General features: G+C 45.7%; 1 protein-coding gene across 1 annotated transcript in view; it reads right to left on the minus strand.

Annotated features, from left to right (window-relative positions):
* Nucleotides 1-22,045: 22,045 nt before the first annotated feature.
* The window catches only part of CASQ2 (calsequestrin 2), a 104,408-nt gene continuing 102,832 nt past the window's right edge, over nucleotides 22,046-23,621 (minus strand). Inside the window, exons 10-11 of the mRNA XM_063445811.1 lie at nucleotides 23,208-23,282; nucleotides 22,046-22,538 (exon numbers count right to left, since the gene is read on the minus strand). Of these exons, the coding sequence (XP_063301881.1) occupies nucleotides 22,344-22,538; nucleotides 23,208-23,282 (270 nt within the window). The 3' untranslated portion in view covers nucleotides 22,046-22,343. The remainder of the gene's footprint in view (nucleotides 22,539-23,207; nucleotides 23,283-23,621) is intronic.

The raw sequence follows: 23,621 nt of genomic DNA on the forward strand, positions 1-23,621 counted from the left end.
AATGAAAGGAGAAGGAAAAAAGGGCTCTTAGGAATTATGGTATACATTTAAAACTTTTTCTCCTCTCTGTCTTGGAAATTATTGAATTGTGATTGAATTGTAATGTTTTTACATATATCTCATGTAATTTCCCTTCTAATGTCTAAATGTTAAATGTTTAAGAGCAAATTTCCTTTTGTAATATTGTATGAAAAAACAGAAAAAAGTTTTTCAATAAAGATTAAATATTAAAAAAAAAAAAAAAAGTTAGACGGAAGTTATTTTAGGACCGACCGCAAGCACATTTTCTTGCCCAAAACAGTTCCATGGATTTGTGCTGTGCGGTCGGTCAATTTCCTGCATAAAAACGGCTAAGTCCCGTTCGAAGTGTTGCCGGTACTTCGACTTTAGTCGAAGTGTCGAAGTGGAGTCGATGGTAAGGGTCGGCGGTGTTCGAAGTTAAAATGGCCACCGCCACGTGGTCCTTTGTCCGATGCCGGTCACTTCGACGACTTCGACAACTTCGGCAGCTTCGACAGCTTTGACAGCTTCGACTGCTTCGACTGCTTCGACAGCTTTGACTGCTTCGACTGCTTCGACTGCTTCGACAGCTTCTACTGCTTCGACTGCTTCGACTGTGTCCGAAGTGCCATATATAGTTAGTACCAATCTTTCCCCAAAGTATTTAAAGGGCTAGGAACAGTATTATACAATCCATTATGCCCAAATACAGTTCTTAAAGGGTCAGCACAGTATAATAGCAGTCCAAAAGCCCCAACTCAGTCCCTTAAAGGGCAATATCTCCCAGGGGCCACTGGGGCAGGAAACTGGGGCAGACTCTGGTGCAGGGTCCAGTCCACTACAGCTGGTTTGTACCTTTCTGCGGACTGTTAAAGCCATGCTACCCCAGATAGCTATGCCATGGAGCCCAGACGTATACTGAAAGACTGTATGAAAGACTTTGGCTCCATGGCGATTGAACTGTATGTATGTGATCTGAGCGCCATCCGGTAATAATGTGCGCTCAGATCTAAGTTATCTGGGCATAGGTAGAATGTCTGTATTTTATGTAATAAATGTAACCTTGTGTATTTATTGTATTTTTATATCTTTTATTGTCCTTTGTCTGCCATGTGGCTAATGGAGATAATTGGAGATAATTGGATTGCTTCTCAATTATCTCCAGGATAGAATTATCTCCAGGATAGAAGACTCTGTGGAACTGGTTTTGGGCAGAAAAGCCATGCTACATTTGGTCACAAAGGACTTCAATCTATCTTTTGAACCAATGGACCTATTTGGATGATTTTGACATATGTTTGTATTTGGAGTATGCTGCTTATGAAAATGTATGTTTATGTTTGTGACATGTATATTTTAGAAGTTATAAATATTGTGTAAAAACTGTATTCCTCTGCCTGTGATAATGAGATAATGATTCCTCTGCCATTGTGTTCAGTAATCATATCACAGGCAGAGGGGAGGATTTTGTGTGGGAGTGTCTGTGTGTATTGTACGGATTGATTGGTTGTTCTGTAATACCCTGTGGGCTGTACTGTGGTTGTGGATTGGGAATAAAAGAGACTGTATGTGCCAGGACAGTCAGTTCCTGCTTAACCCTCAAAGTGAAGTGTCGTCTCATTCTTGGGGGGGAATTTGATTGTATGCCGATTGCCAGGAGTGTAAGCTGTTCATAGGGCTTTTCCTGTTCGGCTGCTTCCAGTGTTCGTGTGTCTCTTGTTCGACAGTTGGTGAATTCGTGCAGTTTGCAGTTCGGGAGATTGGTGATTGCAGTAGCTGCTTGTCTATCTGGAAGGGGATTATCGCCTAAACGTTTTTTATCCTCTTGTGAGCAAAACGGTCCGTTACAATTGGTGGCAAGTGGTGGGATCATTCCCACAGCCCAGAAGGACAGCTACAAGGTAACACCATTCCCTAGATTCACAAATTGAGGGCAACGTTAGTACCCGTACAGCGACCCTATCTACAAAAGGAACCAACTTCAGCAGAGCAAGCATGGCGTCTGACTACACTCAGGAGGAGTTTGACAGAGAGGTCTATGGACCCAACTCCCCGGAGAGAGCCGTGCAGCTCGCCAGGAAACTAGTAGGAGAGTACCTGCAATTCCTAGCAGATTTGGCCAAAAAGGAGTTACAGGGAGCTGAAGGTGTCGTCCTTCCTCCAGAGCGGCAGTGTGTATCTGTCAGGGTACCTGTTGTCTCTACCTCTGTGGAGGTGAGACACTTGGACGTTCTTCCTCGCAAAAGGGTTGAATCACTCGTTCCTCGCGGTTCCTTCGGTCGTTTACACGCCGGCCGCGAGGGATCCACTTCCTTTTATGACGCGGCGTTCAGTAGCCGACGTCATGACGACAACCCAACCCGATCTGTCAATCAAGCCCCAAGCACGAATGAGGATTCGTCGGGGGCGTGATTACCTGTTTGGAACCAAGGTATATAATAGGGCTTTCTACATTTGTTCATTGCCCTGTCGTGGTTCTAGCTTGTCTAGTCACTCAGTGCTCTTGTATTCTGTTAGTTTCTTTGGTTTTGACCCGGCTTGTCTGTTCTACCTCGTTTACCTCTATTACCCTTTGACTCGGCTTGTCTCTCGCTTACCTGCTCTCTCGTTCCCTCGACCTCGGCTTGTCTCTAGACCATTCTTTACTTACTACTTACGTTAGTCCGGCCATTCTAAGGTCCGGTATACGTACCCTGTACCTGTTTTTACTCTGCGTGTTGGATCCCTGTCCCGATCCTGACAGTATCCCAGAGAGCTGAAGATGCCATCCTTCCTCCCCAGCGGCAGTGTGTATCCCAGGGAGCAGAAGGTGCCGTCCTTCCTCCCCAGCGGCAGTGTGTATCCCAGGGAGCTGAAGGTGCTGTCCTTCCTCCCCAGCGGCAGTGTGTACCCCAGGGAGCAGAAGGTGCCGTCCTTCCTCCCCAGCGGCAGTGTGTACCCCAGGGAGCAGTAGGTGCCGTCCTTCCTCCCCAGCTCATGTGTGTATCCCAGGGAGCTGAAGGTGCCGTCCTTCCTCCCCAGCGGCAGTGTGTGTTACAGTGTCATGGCCGTTACCAGTAATTCCTGTCTCTTCCGGGTTGACGGACTGTAGACACACCCCCTCTCTGACGCGGTCTCATTACGCTACATAATGCGACCGCGCCAGACACCAGACGCTGGATTAATGAACAGCGTACCGTGGAATTTAACCGGCTGCCACTCTTCTCTGCAACTTACCTGTATACCAAACCGGACTGATACTCGACTAACCTCCTTCTCCTTCCCTCGACCACGGCTAGTACCTGGACTCCTCTCGACCTATCTCCCACGGAACCTTCCCGGAGGGGACTCTGGGACCAACTTCAACCTCTGGAAGCTAAGTTATCGTTCATGTGTTATACGAACTTTTCCCTCAGACTTTTGAGCACTCAATCTTTGGTCTGCTCCCAAGTTCTCCTATCCTTATTGCTGTAAACCTGCTCATTAACCATTCAGGCTCCAGCTGATAACGTATCCTACCAATTAGGCTAAAACAAATCTGCAGGTTAAAACTCCAGTTTATTTCCTTCGTTTAATTTATTTATTGCAATTCAAAAGTATAAGATACAATAAGGAACAGCTCACCAATATTGAAGCAATTAAAGATACAGTACCTATGTTTTCTTCAATCAAATAATTAAAGACACAGTACCCGTAAATTCTATATCGAACTGTAATTTCTTATATTATTCTCTATAATTCTGAATCCCCAACCATTTACATTGAAATCTGCAGTTGAGCTCCATCCCAATCTATGTAAGCATGACAGATGAATCCAGCCTTTGTAATGGATCCAGCGGATTTCGATTCAAAATTTACTATGCTGAATCAAAGAGTCGATACACTTGCTCAAGGCATGCAAGATCTCCAGGTTACAAATGAATGGATTCTTACTTATGTCAGAGACTTACAAACCCACACTCCTCATACTGTTATGCACTCAGCTAGCGACCCTGCTGTCTGTAATCCCGAAAAGTTTTCTGGAGATAGATCAAAATACAGGGAGTTCCTTAATTCCTGCAAATTATTGATTGCTCTAAAACCTCGATCTTATCCCACTGAAAGATCTAAGGTTTGTTCAGTTATCTCCTTCCTAAGAGGTTGTAACGAGTATATACCCCTACACGCAGGATCCAGCCAAACAGAAGACAGCACAGAGCTCTTAGATTCAGGCCGGACATGTGACCGCATCTCGCGGTCACTGCCCGCCTTCCTGCCTGAAGCGTCGGATGAGCCACGCGCGGCTCGTACAGCCGCAGGAACGCGCGCGGCTTGAAGAGAGGACCGCGGCCGGCCCCTGGGAAAGGTGAGTAACGCTACAGTACCCCCCCCTGAGGACACGCCCTCCGGGCAGGCAGGACTAGGTCGGGCAGGAAAACGTGAATGGAAAGAACGCACAAGGCGGGGAGCATGAACAGCATCAGCAGAAATCCAACTGCGCTCTTCAGGCCCATAACCCTTCCAATGTACCAAGTACTGAAGCCGACCCCTAAGGAAACGAGAGTCAATAACAGCAGACACTTCGAACTCCTCATGACCCTCCACAGAGACAGGAGGGGGAGGGGGAGTATGCCGGGTATAGCGGTTGCGCACGTAAGGCTTCAACAACGAGGTGTGAAAAACATTAGGTATGCGCAGATTCTTAGGCAGACCCAAGGCATAAGAAACGGGATTAACCTTATGTATAATACGATAAGGACCAATGTAGCGGGCAGCCAATTTCATAGAAGGCACCCGGAGACGAATATTCCGCGTGGAAAGCAAAACTCTGTCCCCCACAACATAGGAAGGAGCCGCTCTGCGATGCTTGTCAGCCTGAGCCTTCTGGCGAGCAGCAGAGTCAACCAAAGAACGCTGAACCTGCTCCCAAGTATTACGCAAACCAGCCAAATGTTCGTCCAGAACTGGCATGCCCTGTGAGGAGAATGCAGCCGGAAGAACAACGGGATGCTGGCCATAGACGACGTAAAAAGGGCTTTGGCCGGAAGAATCATGAGTGGCGTTATTCCGAGCAAATTCAGCCCAAGGAAGAAGGTCAGACCAATTGTCCTGATGGTGAGACACAAAACAACGGAGGTACTGCTCCAGAGACTGGTTGGCACGTTCAGCAGCTCCATTAGACTGGGGATGGTATAGGAAGAAAACGAGAGAGAAATACCCATTTCTGTACAAAAGGCCTTCCAGAACCTGGAAATAAATTGGCTACCCCTATCGGACACAATAGATAAGGGAATGCCATGTAACCGAAATACTTCTCTAGCGAAGATAAGGGCCAGTTCCTTGGATGTGGGCAACTTGCGAAGAGACACAAAGTGAGCCATTTTGGAAAACCGATCTACTATCATTAGGATGACTGTGTTACCATTCGAAGGGGGTAATTCAACAATAAAATCCATAGATAGGTTGGACCAAGGTCTCTCGGGAACGGGTAACGGATGCAACAGCCCACAAGGAACTCTACGAGAGGATTTCATACAGGCACAAGTAGTACAAGCACTTATATAGTCAGTGACATCCTTTCGTAAGGAATCCCACCAAAAATACCGAGAAACAGCTGACACTGTTTTGGAAATACCAGGATGTCCAGCAGTCTTAGTATCGTGATACAGTGACAGAATATCCCGTCTCTCGGGAACGTCAACGAACAATTTATCATTAGGCCTCTCGCTAGGTGCCATGCTTTGTTTCGCTTGTATGGCCTGCAATAGGGACGAGGAAATAGATAATACAGTAGTAGCTATTATCCTGTCTGGGGGAATGACAGGAGTAATATCAATCTCCTGTTTGTCAATAGTTTCAAACTGTCTGGACAGAGCGTCCGCTTTAGTGTTCCGATCACCTGGCCTATAGGTGATAATATAATTGAAATGGGACAAGAACAGTGACCACCTAGCCTGCCTGGAAGACAATCTTTTAGCTTCGCTAAGGTAGGACAGGTTCTTATGATCCGTAAATATGAGGATGGGATCCTTAGTGCCTTCTAACAAATGTCTCCATTCTTTGAGTGCTAAAATGATAGCAAGGAGTTCGCGATTACCCACATCATAATTCTTCTCTGCTTTGGACATTTGTTTAGAAAAGAAGCCACAAGGATGCAATGGCTTTTCAGGAGACTCTCTTTGAGATAAAACAGCACCTACCCCGATATCTGAAGCATCAACTTCAAGTATATAGGGCAATGAGGGGACAGGATGCTGTAAAATGGGTGCAGAGGCGAACGTAGTCTTAAGGAAGTCAAAAGCTTGAAGTGCCTCGGTAGACCAGACACGAGTATTGCCATCCTTTTTTGTCATACGAGTAATAGGTGCTACAATAGATGAAAAACCTTTGATAAAACGTCTATAATAATTAGAGAAACCCAGAAAACGCTGGATGGCTTTTAGACCTTGCGGCAGAGGCCATTCTATGACAGCAGCGAGCTTCCGGGGATCCATACGAAAACCCTTAGCGGAAATCACATACCCCAAAAACTGGACTTCGGATTGGTCGAATAGACATTTTTCTAATTTACAATAAAGACCATTAGCAAGAAGGGTCTTCAGAACGGTCGTAACATGTCTGTGATGAGTGTGTAAGTCTGTAGAATATATTAAAATGTCGTCTAAGTACACAATAACGAATGAGTGAATAAAGTCTCTCAAGACATCATTAATAAACTCTTGGAATACTGCTGGGGCATTGCAAAGCCCAAATGGCATGACGGTATACTCATAATGACCTGACCTAGTGTTAAAGGCTGTCTTCCATTCGTGGTCCTTTTTTATACGTATCAAATTGTATGCTCCTCTAAGATCTAATTTGGTGAATACCGTAGCATGTTTGAGCCTGTCAAACAATTCTGTTATTAATGGTATAGGGTAAGCATTTTTTATGGTGATTTTATTAAGACCTCTATAATCAATGCAAGGTCTTAAATCACCTTCTTTCTTCGATACAAAGAAGAACCCCGCTCCAGCCGGAGAAGAGGATCTCCTAATAAATCCTTTATCTAATGATTCTTTAATATATTCCTCCATGACACGGTTTTCTTGAACCGATAAGGGGTACACCCTGCCCTTTGGAGGTATAGTGCCAGGCAACAAGTCAATAGCACAATCGTAGGGTCTGTGAGGCGGTAATTTGTCAGCCTCTCTTTTATCAAAGACAGTCTTTAAAGATAAATACTGAGAGGGTATAGCCGTAGACAAAGGAGGAGTGGTAGGAACATTAATAGAATTCACAGGCGTAACTTCAATAGTACACGATTCATGGCAGGCCTCACGCCATGATTTTATCTGCCCTGTCTCCCAGTCAAAAATGGGATTGTGGGCACGTAACCATGGATACCCTAACACTAACTGTGAAGAGGGAGAGGTGATGACCTGGAACCGAATGGTTTCATAGTGTAAAACCCCTGTGTACATGTGTAACGGTGCAGTCTCATGAGTAACAACTGGAGATATCAATGGTCTACCATCTATGGCCTCAACGGCCAAGGGTATCTCCTTCTCCCTGATGGGAATGTTGTTTTTCTTTACAAAACCAGAGTCTATAAAATTCTCAGCTGCTCCAGAGTCAACCAGGGCGTATATATTTTCAACTATACAACTCTCTCCCATATGTAAAGAAACAGGGAGAAGCAGTCGGTTAGGAGGCAATGTAGGAGACTTAGAAATCACACCCAAGGCCAGTCCCCTATAAGGTCTTAGGTGCAAGAGTTTTCCGGGAGCAAAGGACACTTCTTTACCATATGGTCTCTCTTACCACAATATAGGCAGAGTCCCTCCCTTCTCCTATGTAATTTTTCATTATCAGAGAGTTTGGCAACCCCTAATTGCATGGGTTCCTCTTCAGATACTTTTACACTCTCCGGTGTATTAACTCTGGGGTGAATAGGTGTAACAAAACGTCTATTCCTGTTCTTGGTATAGAGCCTGTCACGAATCCTATTATCTATAACGATGAGGTAGTCAATAAGGTCCTCTAAGGCAACAGGAAGCTCCTTAGCTGCTTCCTCATCCAATATAGAGTCTGATAAGCCTTCCATGAAGGCAGTAGTTAACCCATTGTTGGTCCAATCTACCTGTGAGGCAAGGGTACGAAACTGAATAGCGTAATCAGCCACAGACCTAGAACCCTGTTTAACCCTCATTAATGCTCTTGCGGCATTCTTAGACCTTTTCATAGTGTCAAAAGTTCTGCGAAAAGCTGTAAGGAAACTGTGAAAGTCATGCACCATAGGTCCATTAGCCTCCCAAATAGGGTTTGCCCATTCAAGTGCTTTGTCGGTAAGTTGGTGCATAAAGAACCCAACTTTAGACCTCTCTGTGGGAAATGAACGTGGATACATCTCAAAATGAAACTCTATTTGGTTAATGAACCCTCTGCATGTCTTAGAATCCCCTCCATACCTAGGAGGAGGCGTTAAATGGGCCGTAGCATTAGGCACAGTCGACACTTCAGGAAGCAGGGGTGTAGGAGGGTTAGGTGCGGTTGCTGGAATGGTCCTAGCTAAGAGCGTCTGGAGAGCCTGAGCTATCTGATCCATACGGTGATCCTGCTCTACAAATCTAGCCTCATCGGACGCCATCTGTTGAGCTAAATCTGCGGGGTCCATGGCCCTATCGTAATGTAACGAGTATATACCCCTACACGCAGGATCCAGCCAAACAGAAGACAGCACAGAGGAGAGATACGTCTACCGGACCTTAGAGTGGCCGGACTCGACGTAATAGGAGAAGTACAGAGTCAGGAACGATCCGAGGTCAAGGGCACAAAGAGACAGCGTAAACGAGAACTAGCCGGGGTCTGGTACACAGGAATCAGCAAGCCGGCAAACAGTACAGACAAGGATAAAGCGAAAACGAAGTCAGAATACAAAGCCAAGGTCAAATACGGAGAAACACAACTGAACACAACAAGCACTAAAGGGAACTGTAGCAGAAACCACGATAGGGCAAGGAACTAAGGGAAAAGGGTAAGTATAAATAGGTTCAAAACTAATGTGATTGGCTCCTGTCACTTCCACACCCCCAAAAGGTAAGTGTATGGGGTGTGTGGGATGACAGGGGCCAATGGGAGCCTTTTGGCAATTTAGGCTCCCACTGTCTCTTTAAGAGCGCGCCCGAGACTCGCGGCGCGCTCTTAGATTCAGGCGGGACATGTGACCGCATCTCGCGGTCACTGCCCGCCTTCCTGCCTGAAGCGTCGGATGAGCCGCGCGCGGCTCGTACAGCCGCAGGAACGCGCGCGGCTTGAAGAGAGGACCGCGGCCGGCCCCTGGGAAAGGTGAGTAACGCTACAGAGGTGAACCTATGGCCTTGGCCCACTCCTTCTTGGAAAATGATGATCCCATCTTAGACTCATTGGACAAATTTTTTGAAGCTATGTCTCTCCTTTACGAAGATCCTAACAAACAGTCTACAGCTGATTTAACCATCCGAACCCTCCAGCAAAAACATAGACCTGTCGAAGATTACATAGCTGAGTTTAAGAGATGGGCAATAGAAACTCAATGGAACGATATAACCCTGCGCAACCAGTTTCGAATTGGGTTATCCAAAGGAGTAAAGGATGAACTCTCTAGAACTGAACTTCCTACTACTTTAAACGCGCTTATTCAACTATCAATCAGTATTGACAGAAGGCTTAAAGAAAGAAAGGCCGAAAAGGCTCTCTCAGGTTCATCGTGGAGAAAACCAGTTGCTCCTCCAAAACCAGCTGAAAAACCTTCATCACCAAATGAACCTATGGAAATTGGCACTATAAGAAGTCCTCTCACACTAGAAGAGAAAACTAGAAGACGTCTACTAAACCTCTGTATGTACTGTGCCTCACAAGATCACTTGATCCCGGAATGCCCTCTATTGAAACGGCCAAGGGGTGGTAAGCATGCTCATACCACTTCCATACTAAGTGCACTCCCTTCTAAATCAACCACTCAATTTTTCTCTATTTCTCTCATCTTACAGTGGGACAAAGAAAGAATTACAACTGAAGCCATCATTGACTCTGGGGCTAACGGGGTGTTCATCGATTCATCCTTTGTAATCAAAAATAAAATTCCTTGTGTCCGTAAAAGCACTTCTGTTTCTGTCAGAGTAATTGACGGCTCCCTCATATCCTCGGGCCCTATAACAAAAGAAACTATTCCTGTAAGAACAACCACCCTTAACACTCATATCGAATATCTTATATTCTATGTTATCTCTTCTCCTCTTTATCCGGTCATCCTAGGAATCAACTGGTTAAGGGACCACAACCCTCAAATTACTTGGTCTCCCTTCTTTCTCACCTTTAAGTCCGAGTACTGTAAGGAAACATGCTTACAACATATTCCACTTCTTCAAACTATTGAAGAACCAACTATACCTTCCTGCTATTCTGAGTTCTCTGATGTATTCAGTAAAAAGGAAGCTGAAACACTCCCACCTCATCGTCCCTACGACTGCCCTATCGACCTCATACCTGGTGCCCCCATTCCTTTTGGGCACATCTACCCTCTCTCTGAATCTGAATTAAAATTCCTCAAGGAGTACTTGCATGAAAACCTCTGTAAGGGGTTCATTAGACCCTCCAGCTCACCTGCTGCTTCCAGTATGTTTTTTGTGAGGAATAAGGACCAGACCATCCGTCCCATCATAGATTACAGAGCCTTAAACAAAATAACAGTGAAAAATCGCTATCCTCTTCCCCTGATAAACAAGCTGATTGAAAGGTTAAAAACAGCTACCATCTATACTAAGCTTGACCTCCGTGGGGCATACAACCTCGTTAGAATCAAGGCTAACGATGAATGGAAAACTGCCTTCCGAACTAGATATGGCCTTTGCGAGTATCTTGTGATGCCTTTCAGCCTCTGCAACGCCCCTGCAACCTTTCAACATTTTATAAATGACATCTTCAGGGATCTTCTAGATGTCTGTGTTATCATTTATTTAGATGACATTCTTATATATTCTAATACTCCTGAGGAACACAAAAAACACGTGAGATGGGTGTTATCCCGACTTAGAACTCATAAATTATACGCTAAACCAGAAAAATGTCTCTTTAACGTCAATGAAATAACCTTCTTAGGTTACGTTATTACTCCTCATTCGATTGGAATGGATAGTTCGAAAATCAATTGTATCCTCAACTGGCCCATTCCTTCTAATGTAAAAGAATTACAACGTTTCCTAGGGTTTGCTAACTTCTACAGAAAATGTATTAAAAATTACTCTGACGTAGCTCATTCCCTTAATTCACTTAACAGCAAAAAACATGCTTTCAACTGGAATGAAAAGGCCCAGAAGGCTTTCGATGAATTAAAAAGAAGATTCACAACTGCTCCTATCCTTCAACTCCCAGACCCCACATGTCTATATGTCCTTGAAACAGATGCTTCAGAAACTGCCATTGGAGCTGTCCTCTCCCAACACAAAACTTCTCAAGATCCTCTTCATCCCGTTGTCTTTTTCTCCCGTTCCATGTCTCCTGACGAAAAAGAATTACCCTATAGGAGAAAAAGAATTATTGAGTATAAAATCAGCCTTAGAAGGGGGGCGGAGCATGACCGCCGAGCCGCGCGGACGCAACTTACACAAGCTCCAGCCCGGCGGACAGAATTCGGGGCAAAAACGACGGCTGCTAAGCCAACTTACACCTGAGGGTGCACCACCCACGTCGGGGGTGCCCCAACGAACCCATCGGTACCACCCCGGGACCGATCGGGACCGGGATCACGGAGATCTAATCGCGGCCTACTAGGGCTGAAGCTGAGGAGAGGCGGCCGCTCTCCTCGGTGCAAAAGCCCACAAGCGAAGTATCAGCATACCTCCCCCCCCCCCGGACCGGTGGGGGACATCCCGGTCCCCACAGGACGTACTGACCTGTCGGGAAAGCTAGCAAACTGGCAGCAGAGCATAAAGGGGCAACAGGCCCACAACAACCGGCCAAAATGGCCGCCCAGCCTACACCTGGAAAGAGCACTCACATTAAGACACACGTGTCCCCTATGCAAATCTTTGACCTGCTTTGTGCAGGCCTCAAGGAGGCTCTAATCACCCGGGGGGCATCCCACCGACAAGCTGAAACAAGGGTGGCGTCGTGGATACGTCCAGCAGCGAGGCGCAGCCACTATATGCAGGTACCTCAAGCCTCCAAGATGGCCATTCGGCAACGCAGATACCGCCGAGCCTTGAGGCAGGGCACGGGACCAAAACCCTCGGGCACAAGCTCACACCAGAACACAAGAAGCACCGGGATTATAAACCAAGCGACACACACACATCTGCTACCTGACCCCGGCGACCAGCGCAACTTGAAACACATCACCCCAGTCGCAGCAACATCACAAACGACCACACGGCAGCACAACAAGGGGGGAACTACCGGAGCAGACCTCCGAGCCGTAGAAACCGGGCCGGGCGGCCGCAAAGACGGGACTAAACATTACAGCATACCGGACCCACAGAAGCCACCAGCCCGCAATCCGACCATAACTAAACTGGGCATCGGCTGAAACAAGCACTGGACTAAATACCTGCGGCAGGCGGACGCCGGCTGCACTGGACACTGAGAACCGTAGAACGCACACAAAATCCGGTGATCTCCCCCCCATTGACTCTCATGCACTGTGCACTCTGCCAGTACTCTTTAATTGCTATACTTAGATTTGCTGACACGCTTAGCCAACCTACTGAAACCCTAGGCATTTCACCTCTTACTATGTTAATGTAGCCTTAGATTCTATGCCTAGACACTCAGTTTAGCCTGCCTACCACACATACATTAATGTGCATATGCCTCATAAGACAGATACACTAGCAAAAAAATGTGCATGTTAATAGCCTAGATCAGTCATGTGTATTAACCTCTTGTACCCACACCGTTGGTTATTGTGACCTACATTTACCAATAACATGATCTAATCAATACTAATCTCACGTTTAAAAAAAAAAATGTGTGCTGATAATCCTAATGTTCCAATTGTTTTGCCTGAAACTGTGCTCGAGGAATGCTATTGGGGCACCAAGAGCTTATTTGTTATGTTACCCAAAGCACAACAAAAATAAAGAATTAAAAAAAAAAAATAATAATAAAAAAAAAAAATCAGCCTTAGAAACCTGCCGACATCTTCTAGAAGGAACACAAACTCCTATAATAGTTTATACTGACCATAAAAACCTAAAATATCTTCACTCCAACAAAACTCTCTCTGCTAGGCAAGTAAGATGGAACCTCTTCTTCTCCCGGTTTAATTTTCAAATCGTTTTTAGACCTGGGGCTAGGAACAAAAAGGCGGATGCCCTTTCCAGAATTCACCAAGAACCTGAATTGGAACCACCACATGCAGTCATCGGAATTGCAACATCCCTTATAGATGACATAAAAGGCCTTCATCCAGATGCTCTTGAACTTCTTAAATCAACTAAATTATCGCTGAAAGACGGTCTCTATTATTTCAATGATAGGATTTACATTCCTCCCCCATTCAGAAATAAAATACTTGAATTCATTCATGATTCTCCTCTGGCGGGTCATCCCGGTATAAAAAAGACCCTCGAATTATCCAAAAGATATTATTGGTGGCCTCGCCAGGACATCACCATCGAATCCTACGTGAAAACTTGTTCAACCTGCCAAAGATCCTAATCTGACCATCAACCCTTTGGTCAATTGCTGAATCTACCAGTTCCAGAAAGATCTTGGCAATCCATTTCCATGGACTTCTTGGTGGAACTTCCCCCTTCTCAACACCATTCTACCATTTTAGTAGTAGTGGACCGATTCACAAAAATGTCCCATTTCATTTCTTTGAAGAAATTGCCCTCATCATCAGAACTTTCAAAAACATTCCTCGATAATATTGTGAAACTTCATGGACTTCCAGACGAAATCATATCGGACCGCGGAACCCAGTTTACCTCTAAATTCTGGAACGCATTGTGTGCTTCTCTTCGTATTCAACGTAAACTATCTTCCGCTTATCATCCTCAAACCAATGGGCAAACTGAAAGAGTTAACCAATGCTTAGAACAATATTTACGTTGCTATTGTTCCCACCTACAGGATGATTGGATGACATGGTTACCCATGGCCGAATTTGCATACAACAACTCAGTTCATACAAGCAGCAAAATGACTCCCTTCTTCTCCAATTATGGATTTCATCCTTCCTCATTTCCTTCTCAAATAATTCCTTCATCTAACCCCACCATTTCGGATCAAATCTCTCATATGTCCTCTTTATTTTGACAATTACATGAAAATCTTGAAGTGGCATCCTCCAACCAGAAGAAGTTTTTTGATGCTAAGAGACAACCTTCCCCCACTTATAAAATTGGCGATCTTGTCTGGCTCTCCTCAAAAAACATCTCCACCAACCGTCCTTCAAAGAAACTAAGTTCCCTGTTTCTTGGTCCTTTTCAAATAGTGTCTATCATAAACCCTAACGTTGTGAAATTGAAGCTTCCACCTACTTTCAAACTTCACCCTGTCTTTCATGTGTCCTTGCTCAAGCCCCATCATCCTGACCCTTTCCAAAGAGATGTAATCACTTCTCCTGATCCTATCTTGGTACATGGTAATGAAGAATACGAGGTCCAGAAAATTCTTGATTCACGGATCCATCGTGGCTCTTTACAGTACCTCATTAGATGGAAGGGTTATGGAGTTGATGAGGATACATGGGAAGACTCCTCTGTGATCCATGCCGATGAGATGCTTACAGCGTTCCACAAACGTTATCCATCCAAACCACGTGGATAGCACCCGGTGGGTGCTCTTTACAGGGGGGGTACTGTCATGGCCGTTACCAGTAATTCCTGTCTCTTCCGGGTTGACGGACTGTAGCCACACCCCCTCTCTGACGCGGTCTCATTACGCTACATAATGCGACCACGCCAGACACCAGACACTGGATTAATGAACAGCGTACCGCGGAATTTAACCGGCTGCCACTCTTCTCTGCAACTTACCTGTGTACCGAACCGGACTGATACTCGACTAACCTCCTTCTCCTTCCCTCGACCACGGCTAGTACCTGGACTCCTCTCGACCTATCTCCCACGGAACCTTCCCGGAGGGGACTCTGGGACCAACTTCAACCTCTGGAAGCTAAGTTATCGTTCATGTGTTATACAAACTTTTCCCTCAGACTTTTGAGCACTCAATCTTTGGTCTGCTCCCAAGTTCTCCTATCCTTATTGCTGTAAACCTGCTCATTAACCATTCAGGCTCCAGCTGATAACGTATCCTACAAATTAGGCTAAAACAAATCTGCAGGTTAAAACTCCAGTTTATTTCCTTCGTTTAATTTATTTATTGCAATTCAAAAGTATAAGATACAATAAGGAACAGCTCACCAATATTGAAGCAATTAAAGATACAGTACCTATGTTTTCTTCAATCAAATAATTAAAGACACAGTACCAGTAAATTCTATATCGAACTGTCATTTCTTATATTATTCTCTATAATTCTGAATCCCCAACCATTTACATTGAAATCTGCAGTTGAGCTCCATCTCAATCTATGTAAACGTGACACACAGGGAGCTAAAGGTACCGTCCTTCCTCCCCAGCGGCAGTGTGTACCCCAGGGAGCGGATGGTGCCGTCCTTCCTCCCCAGCAGCAGAGTGTCCTGCAGGGAGCTGAAGGTGCCGTCCTTCCTCCCCAGCGGCAGAGTGTCCTGCAGGGAGCAGAGACAGTCAGTCTCGCACCCCAGCCGCAGGACAAAATATTGAAAGGGGAGACAGTCGGTCCCCCCCTTCACCAGCAGAGAGAGTGTTTGGGAGAGGAACCTGCTACCCAGTGGTGTATTTTGGATTTGTGCTGCCCTAGGCACGACTAAATTCGGGCACCCCCAAAATCTAAATCTCCCCCCAATTCGTGTCAAGGCCAGCTTTTTTGACTGACAGACACATGCCCTCGTTGATACATGCACTGATCTACACTCACTGACAGGTACACAGTCATTGGCACACACTTTCACTGGCAGGCACACACTCTCAGATACGCATAAAATGACATACACACACTGACACACACTCACAGGCACACCCATTCTCATGAAAGACACAAACTTTCACTCACTCACAGACACACACTGACAGCTACACTCACTCACAGTAAGGTGGAAAGCCACAGAACATGAGGCAAACAAGGCATTTGTCTGGGAGCTTGGGGTGACGTTTTTTGGTGCTCCCCCCTGAAAGTGCCGCCTTAGGCAAATGCCTTGTTTGCCTTGTGGTAAATACATCCCTGCTGCTACCCCCTCTGCCCAGCGGCTGAATGGGTTCCAGGGAGAGAAGTCGGTGACCATCTCTCCCCAGCGGCAGCTTATTTCTCAAAGGGGAGACCCTATTCTCCCAGATGGGGCAGATGAGGCAGTCAGTCTCGCCCCCCCAGCAGCCGGACAAAATATTGAAAGGGGAGACAGTCGGTCCCCCCCTTCACCAGCAGAGAGAGTGTCCGGGAGAGGAGCCTGCTACCCCCTCTCCTCAGTTGCTGAAAGGGTTCCAGGGAGAGAAGTCGGTGACCACCTCTTCCCAGCGGCAGCTTATTTCCCAAAGGGGAGACCCTATTCTCCCAGATGAGGCAGTCAGTCTCGCCCCCCCCCCCCAGCAGCAGGCCTGTCGTGCCCTCCAGCAGCAATACTGGGTCCAGGGAGAAGAGCCTACTACCCCCTCTTCACAGCTGGGCTACAACCAGACTACTCCAGCTGAAGTGCTGGCATCAGGGCAGAGTACCGCTGGTCTCTGCCCACTCAGCAACCCACAGATCCAAAGTACCCGTACCCCACAAAGCCGTGATGGAGCTCCTGGACAAAAACTGGCTGCACGTTTACCCAGGTGCAGTAACTCTTTATTGTGGGTGGGCTGTACTGCTGATTGTGTTCTTGTCATGGAGTAAGACTTCGGGGTTAAGTTCTCAGTAGTGAGAGCCGGACCCCGCCCCCCTCTGACACAGCTCTGACAGTATTTAGGGAGACTGGGCCAGAGGGAGGGTGCTTGGTGATTGATTGTTTGAGATAACGTGTGAGCTGCCTCTGTGACAGGCTCAGCTACTGGGAACTACTTCCACCAGACAAGCCCTTCCAGCCTTTGAGCAAATGCAAGGATTGCTGCAAGCCATAAAGGATTACTGGAGAACGGATACTTTGCTACTTTACAAGTGGACCATATCTCTGAACTATTGGAGGACTACCCATATAAACCTTAAGTATATCTTTCAGCTATTTGTCTACAATATCATTTATTAATAAACTAATGCTTGCTTACTCAAATCTTCATTGCTATGAAGGACAACTCCCATCATGTTTATTCACTATGAACTGTTTCATGCTTTGCAATTACATTCATTGCTACAAGTTACTAATCTCATGAAGGACAACTCCCATCATGCTTATTCACTATGAACTGTTCCTGTTTGCAACTACTCTCAGCTAATTGATTATTGTTCCTATTGAAGATTATTCTCATGAACTAATGTTACTTAATGCATCTCTGAAGAAATACTTAATACTGAACTACTTGCACTTCTTATTATTGGATTATTGCCTAAATGCAATTCATTTAAGTTTAACTCTTATTAAAACTTCGGTTGAATCAAGTTACCAGTGATTCTCTCTTTTCTTAACCCCTTAAGGACCAAACTTCTGGAATAAAAGGGAATCATGACATGTCACACATGTCATGTGTCCTTAAGGGGTTAAAGCTACAGTATTGATACTTAAGGATTCTCCATTTCTTTACTATTGTAATTAGGGAGTTTACAAGCTGCAGTTGAGTTCCAACCCAAATCTCCCCCATCAAGCGTAACAGAATCACCAAGCCACCTAGTAGCCATAACAGTTCTGTGGGTGGGTTGCTGGACTAACCAGGGCACTGACCGACAGGAGATCAGATACCCTGTTAGTCTGGATGGTAAAGGGGAGAAATGTGGCGAAACCGACCTCGCCACGTGTCCTTGGAGGGGGCTGCTTGCCCGCCTCTTGCCTTTAGACTATGGCCCCTGTTCTTTTTCCCTGCAGAAAGGCTGGTTTGTGCCTTTCTGCGGACTGTTAAAGCCATGCTACCCCAGATAGCTATGCCATGGAGCCCAGCCGTATACTGAAAGACTGTATGAAAGACTTTGGCTCCATGACGATTGAACTGTAGGTATGTGATCTGAGCGCCATTTGGTAATAATGTGCGCTCAGATCTAAGCTATCTGGGCATAGGTAGAATGTCTGTATTTTATGTAATAAATGTAACCTTGTGTATTTTATTGTATTTTTATGTCTTTTATTGTCCTTTGTCTGCCATGTGGCTAATGGAGTTTTGCCTCTGTCCTTGGAGATAATTGGATTACTTCTCAATTATCTCCAGGATAGAAGACTCTGTGGAACTGGTTTTGTGCAGAAAAGCCATGCTTCATTTGGTCACAAAGGACTTCGATCTATCTTTTGAACCAATGGACCAATTTGGATGATTTTGACATATGTTTGTATTTGGAGTATGCTGCTTATGAAAATGTGTGTTTTATGTTTGTGACATGTATATTTTAGAAGTTATAAATATTGTGTAAAAACTGTATTCCTCTGCCTGTGATAATGAGATTACCCATTGTGTTCAGTAATCATATCACAGGCAGAGGGGAGGATTTTGTGTGGGAGTGTCTATGTGTATTGTATGGATTGATTGGTTGTTCTGTAATACCCTGTGGGCTATACTGTGGTTGTGGATTGGGAATAAAAGAGACTGTATGTGCCAGGACAGTCAGTTCCTGCTTAACCCTCACAGTGAAGTGTCGTCTCATTCTTGGGGGGGAATTTGATTGTATGCCGATTGCCAGGAGTGTAAGCTGTTCATAGGGCTTTTCCTGTTCGTCTGCTTCCAGTGTTCGTGTGTCTCTTGTTCGACAGTTGGTGAATTCGTGCAGTTTGCAGTTCGGGAGATTGGTGATTGCAGTAGCTGCTTGTCTATCTGGTAGGGAATTATCGCCTAAACGCTTTTATCCTCTTGTGAGCAAAACGGTCCGTTACAATTGGTGGCAAGCGGTGGGATCATTCCCACAGCCCAGAAGGACAGCTACAAGGTAACACCATTCCCTAGATTCACAAATTGAGGACAACGTTAGTACCCGTACAGCGACCCTATCTACAAAAGGAACCAACTTCAGCAGAGCAAGCATGGCGTCTGACTACACTCAGGAGGAGTTTGACAGAGAGGTTAATGAGGTGCTGTCTGTCTATGGACCCAACCCCCCGGAGAGAGCCAGGAAACTAGTAGGAGAGTACCTGCAATTCCTAGCAGATTTGGCCAAAAAGGAGTTACAGGGAGCTGAAGGTGCCGTCCTTCCTCCCCAGTGGCAGTGTGTACCCCAGGGAGCTGAAGGTGCCGTCCTTCCTCCCCAGCTGCAGTGTGTACCCCAGGGAGCTGAAGGTGCCGTCCTTCCTCCCCAGCAGCAGTGTGTATCCCAGGGAGCAAAAGGTGCTGTCCTTCCTCCCCAGCGGCAGTGTGTGTTACAGGGAGCTGAAGGTGCAATCCTTCCTCCCCAGCGGCAGTGTGTATCCCAGGGAGCTAAAGGTGCTGTCCTTCCTCCCCAGCGGCAGTGTGTATCCCAGGGAGCTAAAGGTACCGTCCTTCCTCCCCAGCGGCAGTGTGTATTACAGGGAGCGGATGTTGCGCGTCCTTCCTCCCCAGCAGCAGAGTGTCCTGCAGAGAGCTGAAGGTGCCGTCCTTCCTCCCCAGCAGCAGAGTGTCCTGCAGAGAGCTGAAGGTGCCGTCCTTCCTCCCCAGCGGCAGAGTGTCCTGCAGGGAGCAGAGACAGTTGGTCTCGCACCCCAGCCGCAGGACAAAATATTGAAAGGGGAGACAGTCGGTCCCCCCCTTCACCAGCAGAGAGAGTGTTTGGGAGAGGAACCTGCTACCCAGTGGTGTATTTTGGATTTGTGCTGCCCTAGGGACGACTAAATTCGGGCACCCCCAAAATCTAAATCTCCCCCCAATTCGTGTCAAGGCCAGCTTTTTTTGACTGACAGACACATGCCCTCATTGATACATGCACTGATATACACTCACTGACAGATACACAGTCATTGGCACACACTTTCACTGGCAGGCACACACTCTCAGATACGCATAAAATGACATACACACACTGACACACACTCACAGGCACACCCATTCTCATGAAAGACACACACTTTCACTCACTCACAGACACACACTGACAGCTACACTCACTCACAGTAAGCTGGATAGCCACAGAACATGAGGCAAACAAGGCATTTGTCTGGGAGCTTGGGGTGACGTTTTTTTGGCGCTCCCCCCTGAAAGTGCCGCCTTAGGCAAATGCCTTGTTTGCCTTGTGGTAAATACATCCCTGCTGCTACCCCCTCTGCCCAGCGGCTGAACGGGTTCCAGGGAGAGAAGTCGGTGACCACCTCTTCCCAGCGGCAGCTTATTTCCCAAAGGGGAGACCCTATTCTCCCAGATGAGGCAGTCAGTCTCGCCCCCCCCCCCAGCAGAAGGCCTGTCGTGCCCTCCAGCAGAAATACTGGGTCCAGGGAGAAGAGCCTACTACCCCCTCTTCACAGCTGGTCTCCAACCCGACTACTCCAGCTGAAGTGCTGGCATCAGGGCAGAGTACCGCTGGTCTCTGCCCACTCAGCAACCCACAGATCCAAAGTACCTGTACCCCACAAAGCCGTGATGGAGCCCCTGGACAAAAACTGGCTGCACGTTTACCCAGGTGCAGTAACTCTTTATTGTGGGTGGGCTGTACTGCTGATTGTGTTCTGTGGGTGGGTTGCTAGACTAACCAGGGCACTGACCGACAGGAGATCAGATACCCTGTTAGTCTGGGTGGTAAAGGGGAGAAATGTGGCGAAACCGACCTCGCCACGTGTCCTTGGAGGGGGCTGCTTGCCCGCCTCTTGCCTTTAGACTATGGCCCCTGTTCTTTTTCCCTGCAGAAAGGCTGGTTTGTGCCTTTCTGCGGACTGTTAAAGCCATGCTACCCCAGATAGCTATGCCATGGAGCCCAGCCGTATACTGAAAGACTGTATGAAAGACTTTGGCTCCATGACGATTGAACTGTAGGTATGTGATCTGAGCGCCATTTGGTAATAATGTGCGCTCAGATCTAAGCTATCTGGGCATAGGTAGAATGTCTGTATTTTATGTAATAAATGTAACCTTGTGTATTTTATTGTATTTTTATGTCTTTTATTGTCCTTTGTCTGCCATGTGGCTAATGGAGTTTTGCCTCTGTCCTTGGAGATAATTGGATTACTTCTCAATTATCTCCAGGATAGAAGACTCTGTGGAACTGGTTTTGGGCAGAAAAGCCATGCTTCATTTGGTCACAAAGGACTTCAATCTATCTTTTGAACCAATGGACCTATTTGGATGATTTTGACATATGTTTGTATTTGGAGTATGCTGCTTATGAAAATGTGACATGTATATTTTAGAAGTTATAAATATTGTGTAAAAACTGTATTCCTCTGCCTGTGATAATGAGATTACCCATTGTGTTCAGTAATCATATCACAGGCAGAGGGGAGGATTTTGTGTGGGAGTGTCTGTGTGTATTGTACGGATTGATTGGTTGTTCTGTAATACCCTGTGGGCTGTACTGTGGTTGTGGATTGGGAATAAAAGAGACTGTATGTGCCAGGACAGTCAGTTCCTGCTTAACCCTCAAAGTGAAGTGTCGTCTCATTCTTGGGGGGGAATTTGATTGTATGCCGATTGCCAGGAGTGTAAGCTGTTCATAGGGCTTTTCCTGTTCGTCTGCTTCCAGTGTTCGTGTGTCTCTTGTTCGACAGTTGGTGAATTCGTGCAGTTTGCAGTTCGGGAGATTGGTGATTGCAGTAGCTGCTTGTCTATCTGGAAGGGGATTATCGCCTAAACGTTTTTTATCCTCTTGTGAGCGAAACGGTCCGTTACAGTTGTCTGGCCATTTTTGATGACCAAACACTCAAACAAGAAGTAAACTCTGGGTACAATACTGATCTCCTGCTAATAACTGGCGTTGCTTCAGTAAAACACCTTGCCCATTGGCAATATGTAACTTTGGGTTTCACAGCATTTATTTGAAAAATAGACTGACATTTCAGGATTCAGATCTTACATAATAACTGCTAAAGTATAAATACTGATCATAACAAACCTTCCCTTATGCTCTTCTGTCTGGGGATCTGTGGTCAGGCAAGCTGACTGGGGTAGTAAAGACTTTGTCTATTACATATGTGTATGTGAGTTCTGGACTATAACACACAGGATAAATCATGTAACAATAATGCTATATTTAACAAGTGATAATCCTTGAAAATGTTTGAATATTATGTAAAACATGTAACTATGTGATTAATCGTCGTCATCGTCGTCATCATCCTCCTCGTCGTCGTCATTATTCTCGTCGTCATCATCGTTGTCCTCCTCATCATCATCATCATCTTCGGTATTAACTTTCCCAGCCAACACATCTTCAATCCATTGCTCCAGCGCACTGGGAGTGGGAAGGTCCTCGGCATCCTTTATGTCCATCCACACACTATCAGCCTTAAAGAGAAGAACATGGATTGAATGTGTGAGCTCCGGGGTGAACGATGTATAATATCCCAATCATTCCACATAATTCCATCTATCTTGGGATGGGAATCTAAATGTTATCATACGTCAAAAACATAAGGCTAAAAGGCAACATGTCACAATTTAAAAAACAATGACAGGGTCCAGCTAGTGTTATATTTTATGGTAGCCTTCTGTCAATTCAGAGTCTGGTATAACAAAATGCCATATTTAACTAATTAGAAATGGTGGGTGATTAGTCTTCATGGAGATAGCTCAATTTTTAGCCCCATAATGAATCCAAAGGTGCATTGTTAAATAAAGTGTCTAATTATGATATCTGTAGTTGATTACTTTTAAAGAAAGAAATGCAATTAACTGACTTAAGGGGTTACCCGGAAGTTGGAACTCAGCTCAAAGTTTAGTATTCTGCTTTTGATTACTTTAGCCGTGACTATATCACCTGTCTGAATCCCATTAACCCCTTAAGGACCAAACTTCTGAAATAAAAGGGAATCATGACATGTCACACACGTCATGTGTCCTTAAGGGGTTAAGCCACATGCTGTTCTGCTCTGGTTTTGTATCGCTTACTAATTTACCATTGTTTTCTAAATGTTCTGAACCATCAAAAAGCAACATATTCCATGAGGTACTTACGTCAGTGACATTGACGACACCGATTTGAGGTCGAAATAGGTCGATGTGAAAAGTCTTCTCCCAGTACGTTACTAGCTGGGGTAGAAATGAGAGACACAGCGTTATGTGCACATAATATCATATGATATAATTTTACAGAAAACAGAGTTATAACATAGCGAACACAACACAATGAACGTTAATCCAGCCAAGATTTACTGTATAACATGTAACCAAACACCTAATATATAACCAGTCAAGAAAACAGTACAGATACAATGCTGACTATACATTGAATCATAGAACACAGTATATATACAGCTTTGTCTATACATTGAATCATAGAACACAGTGTAGCGGACTAGCCCCTGTACAAGAGTCTGCCCTGGTTTCCTGGAGGGGGCTGCTTGCTCGCCACCTGCCCAGTGATTATGG

The sequence above is a fragment of the Pelobates fuscus genome, chromosome 1, assembly GCF_036172605.1.
Source record: "Pelobates fuscus isolate aPelFus1 chromosome 1, aPelFus1.pri, whole genome shotgun sequence".
In the NCBI taxonomy this organism is placed as follows: domain Eukaryota; kingdom Metazoa; phylum Chordata; class Amphibia; order Anura; family Pelobatidae; genus Pelobates; species Pelobates fuscus.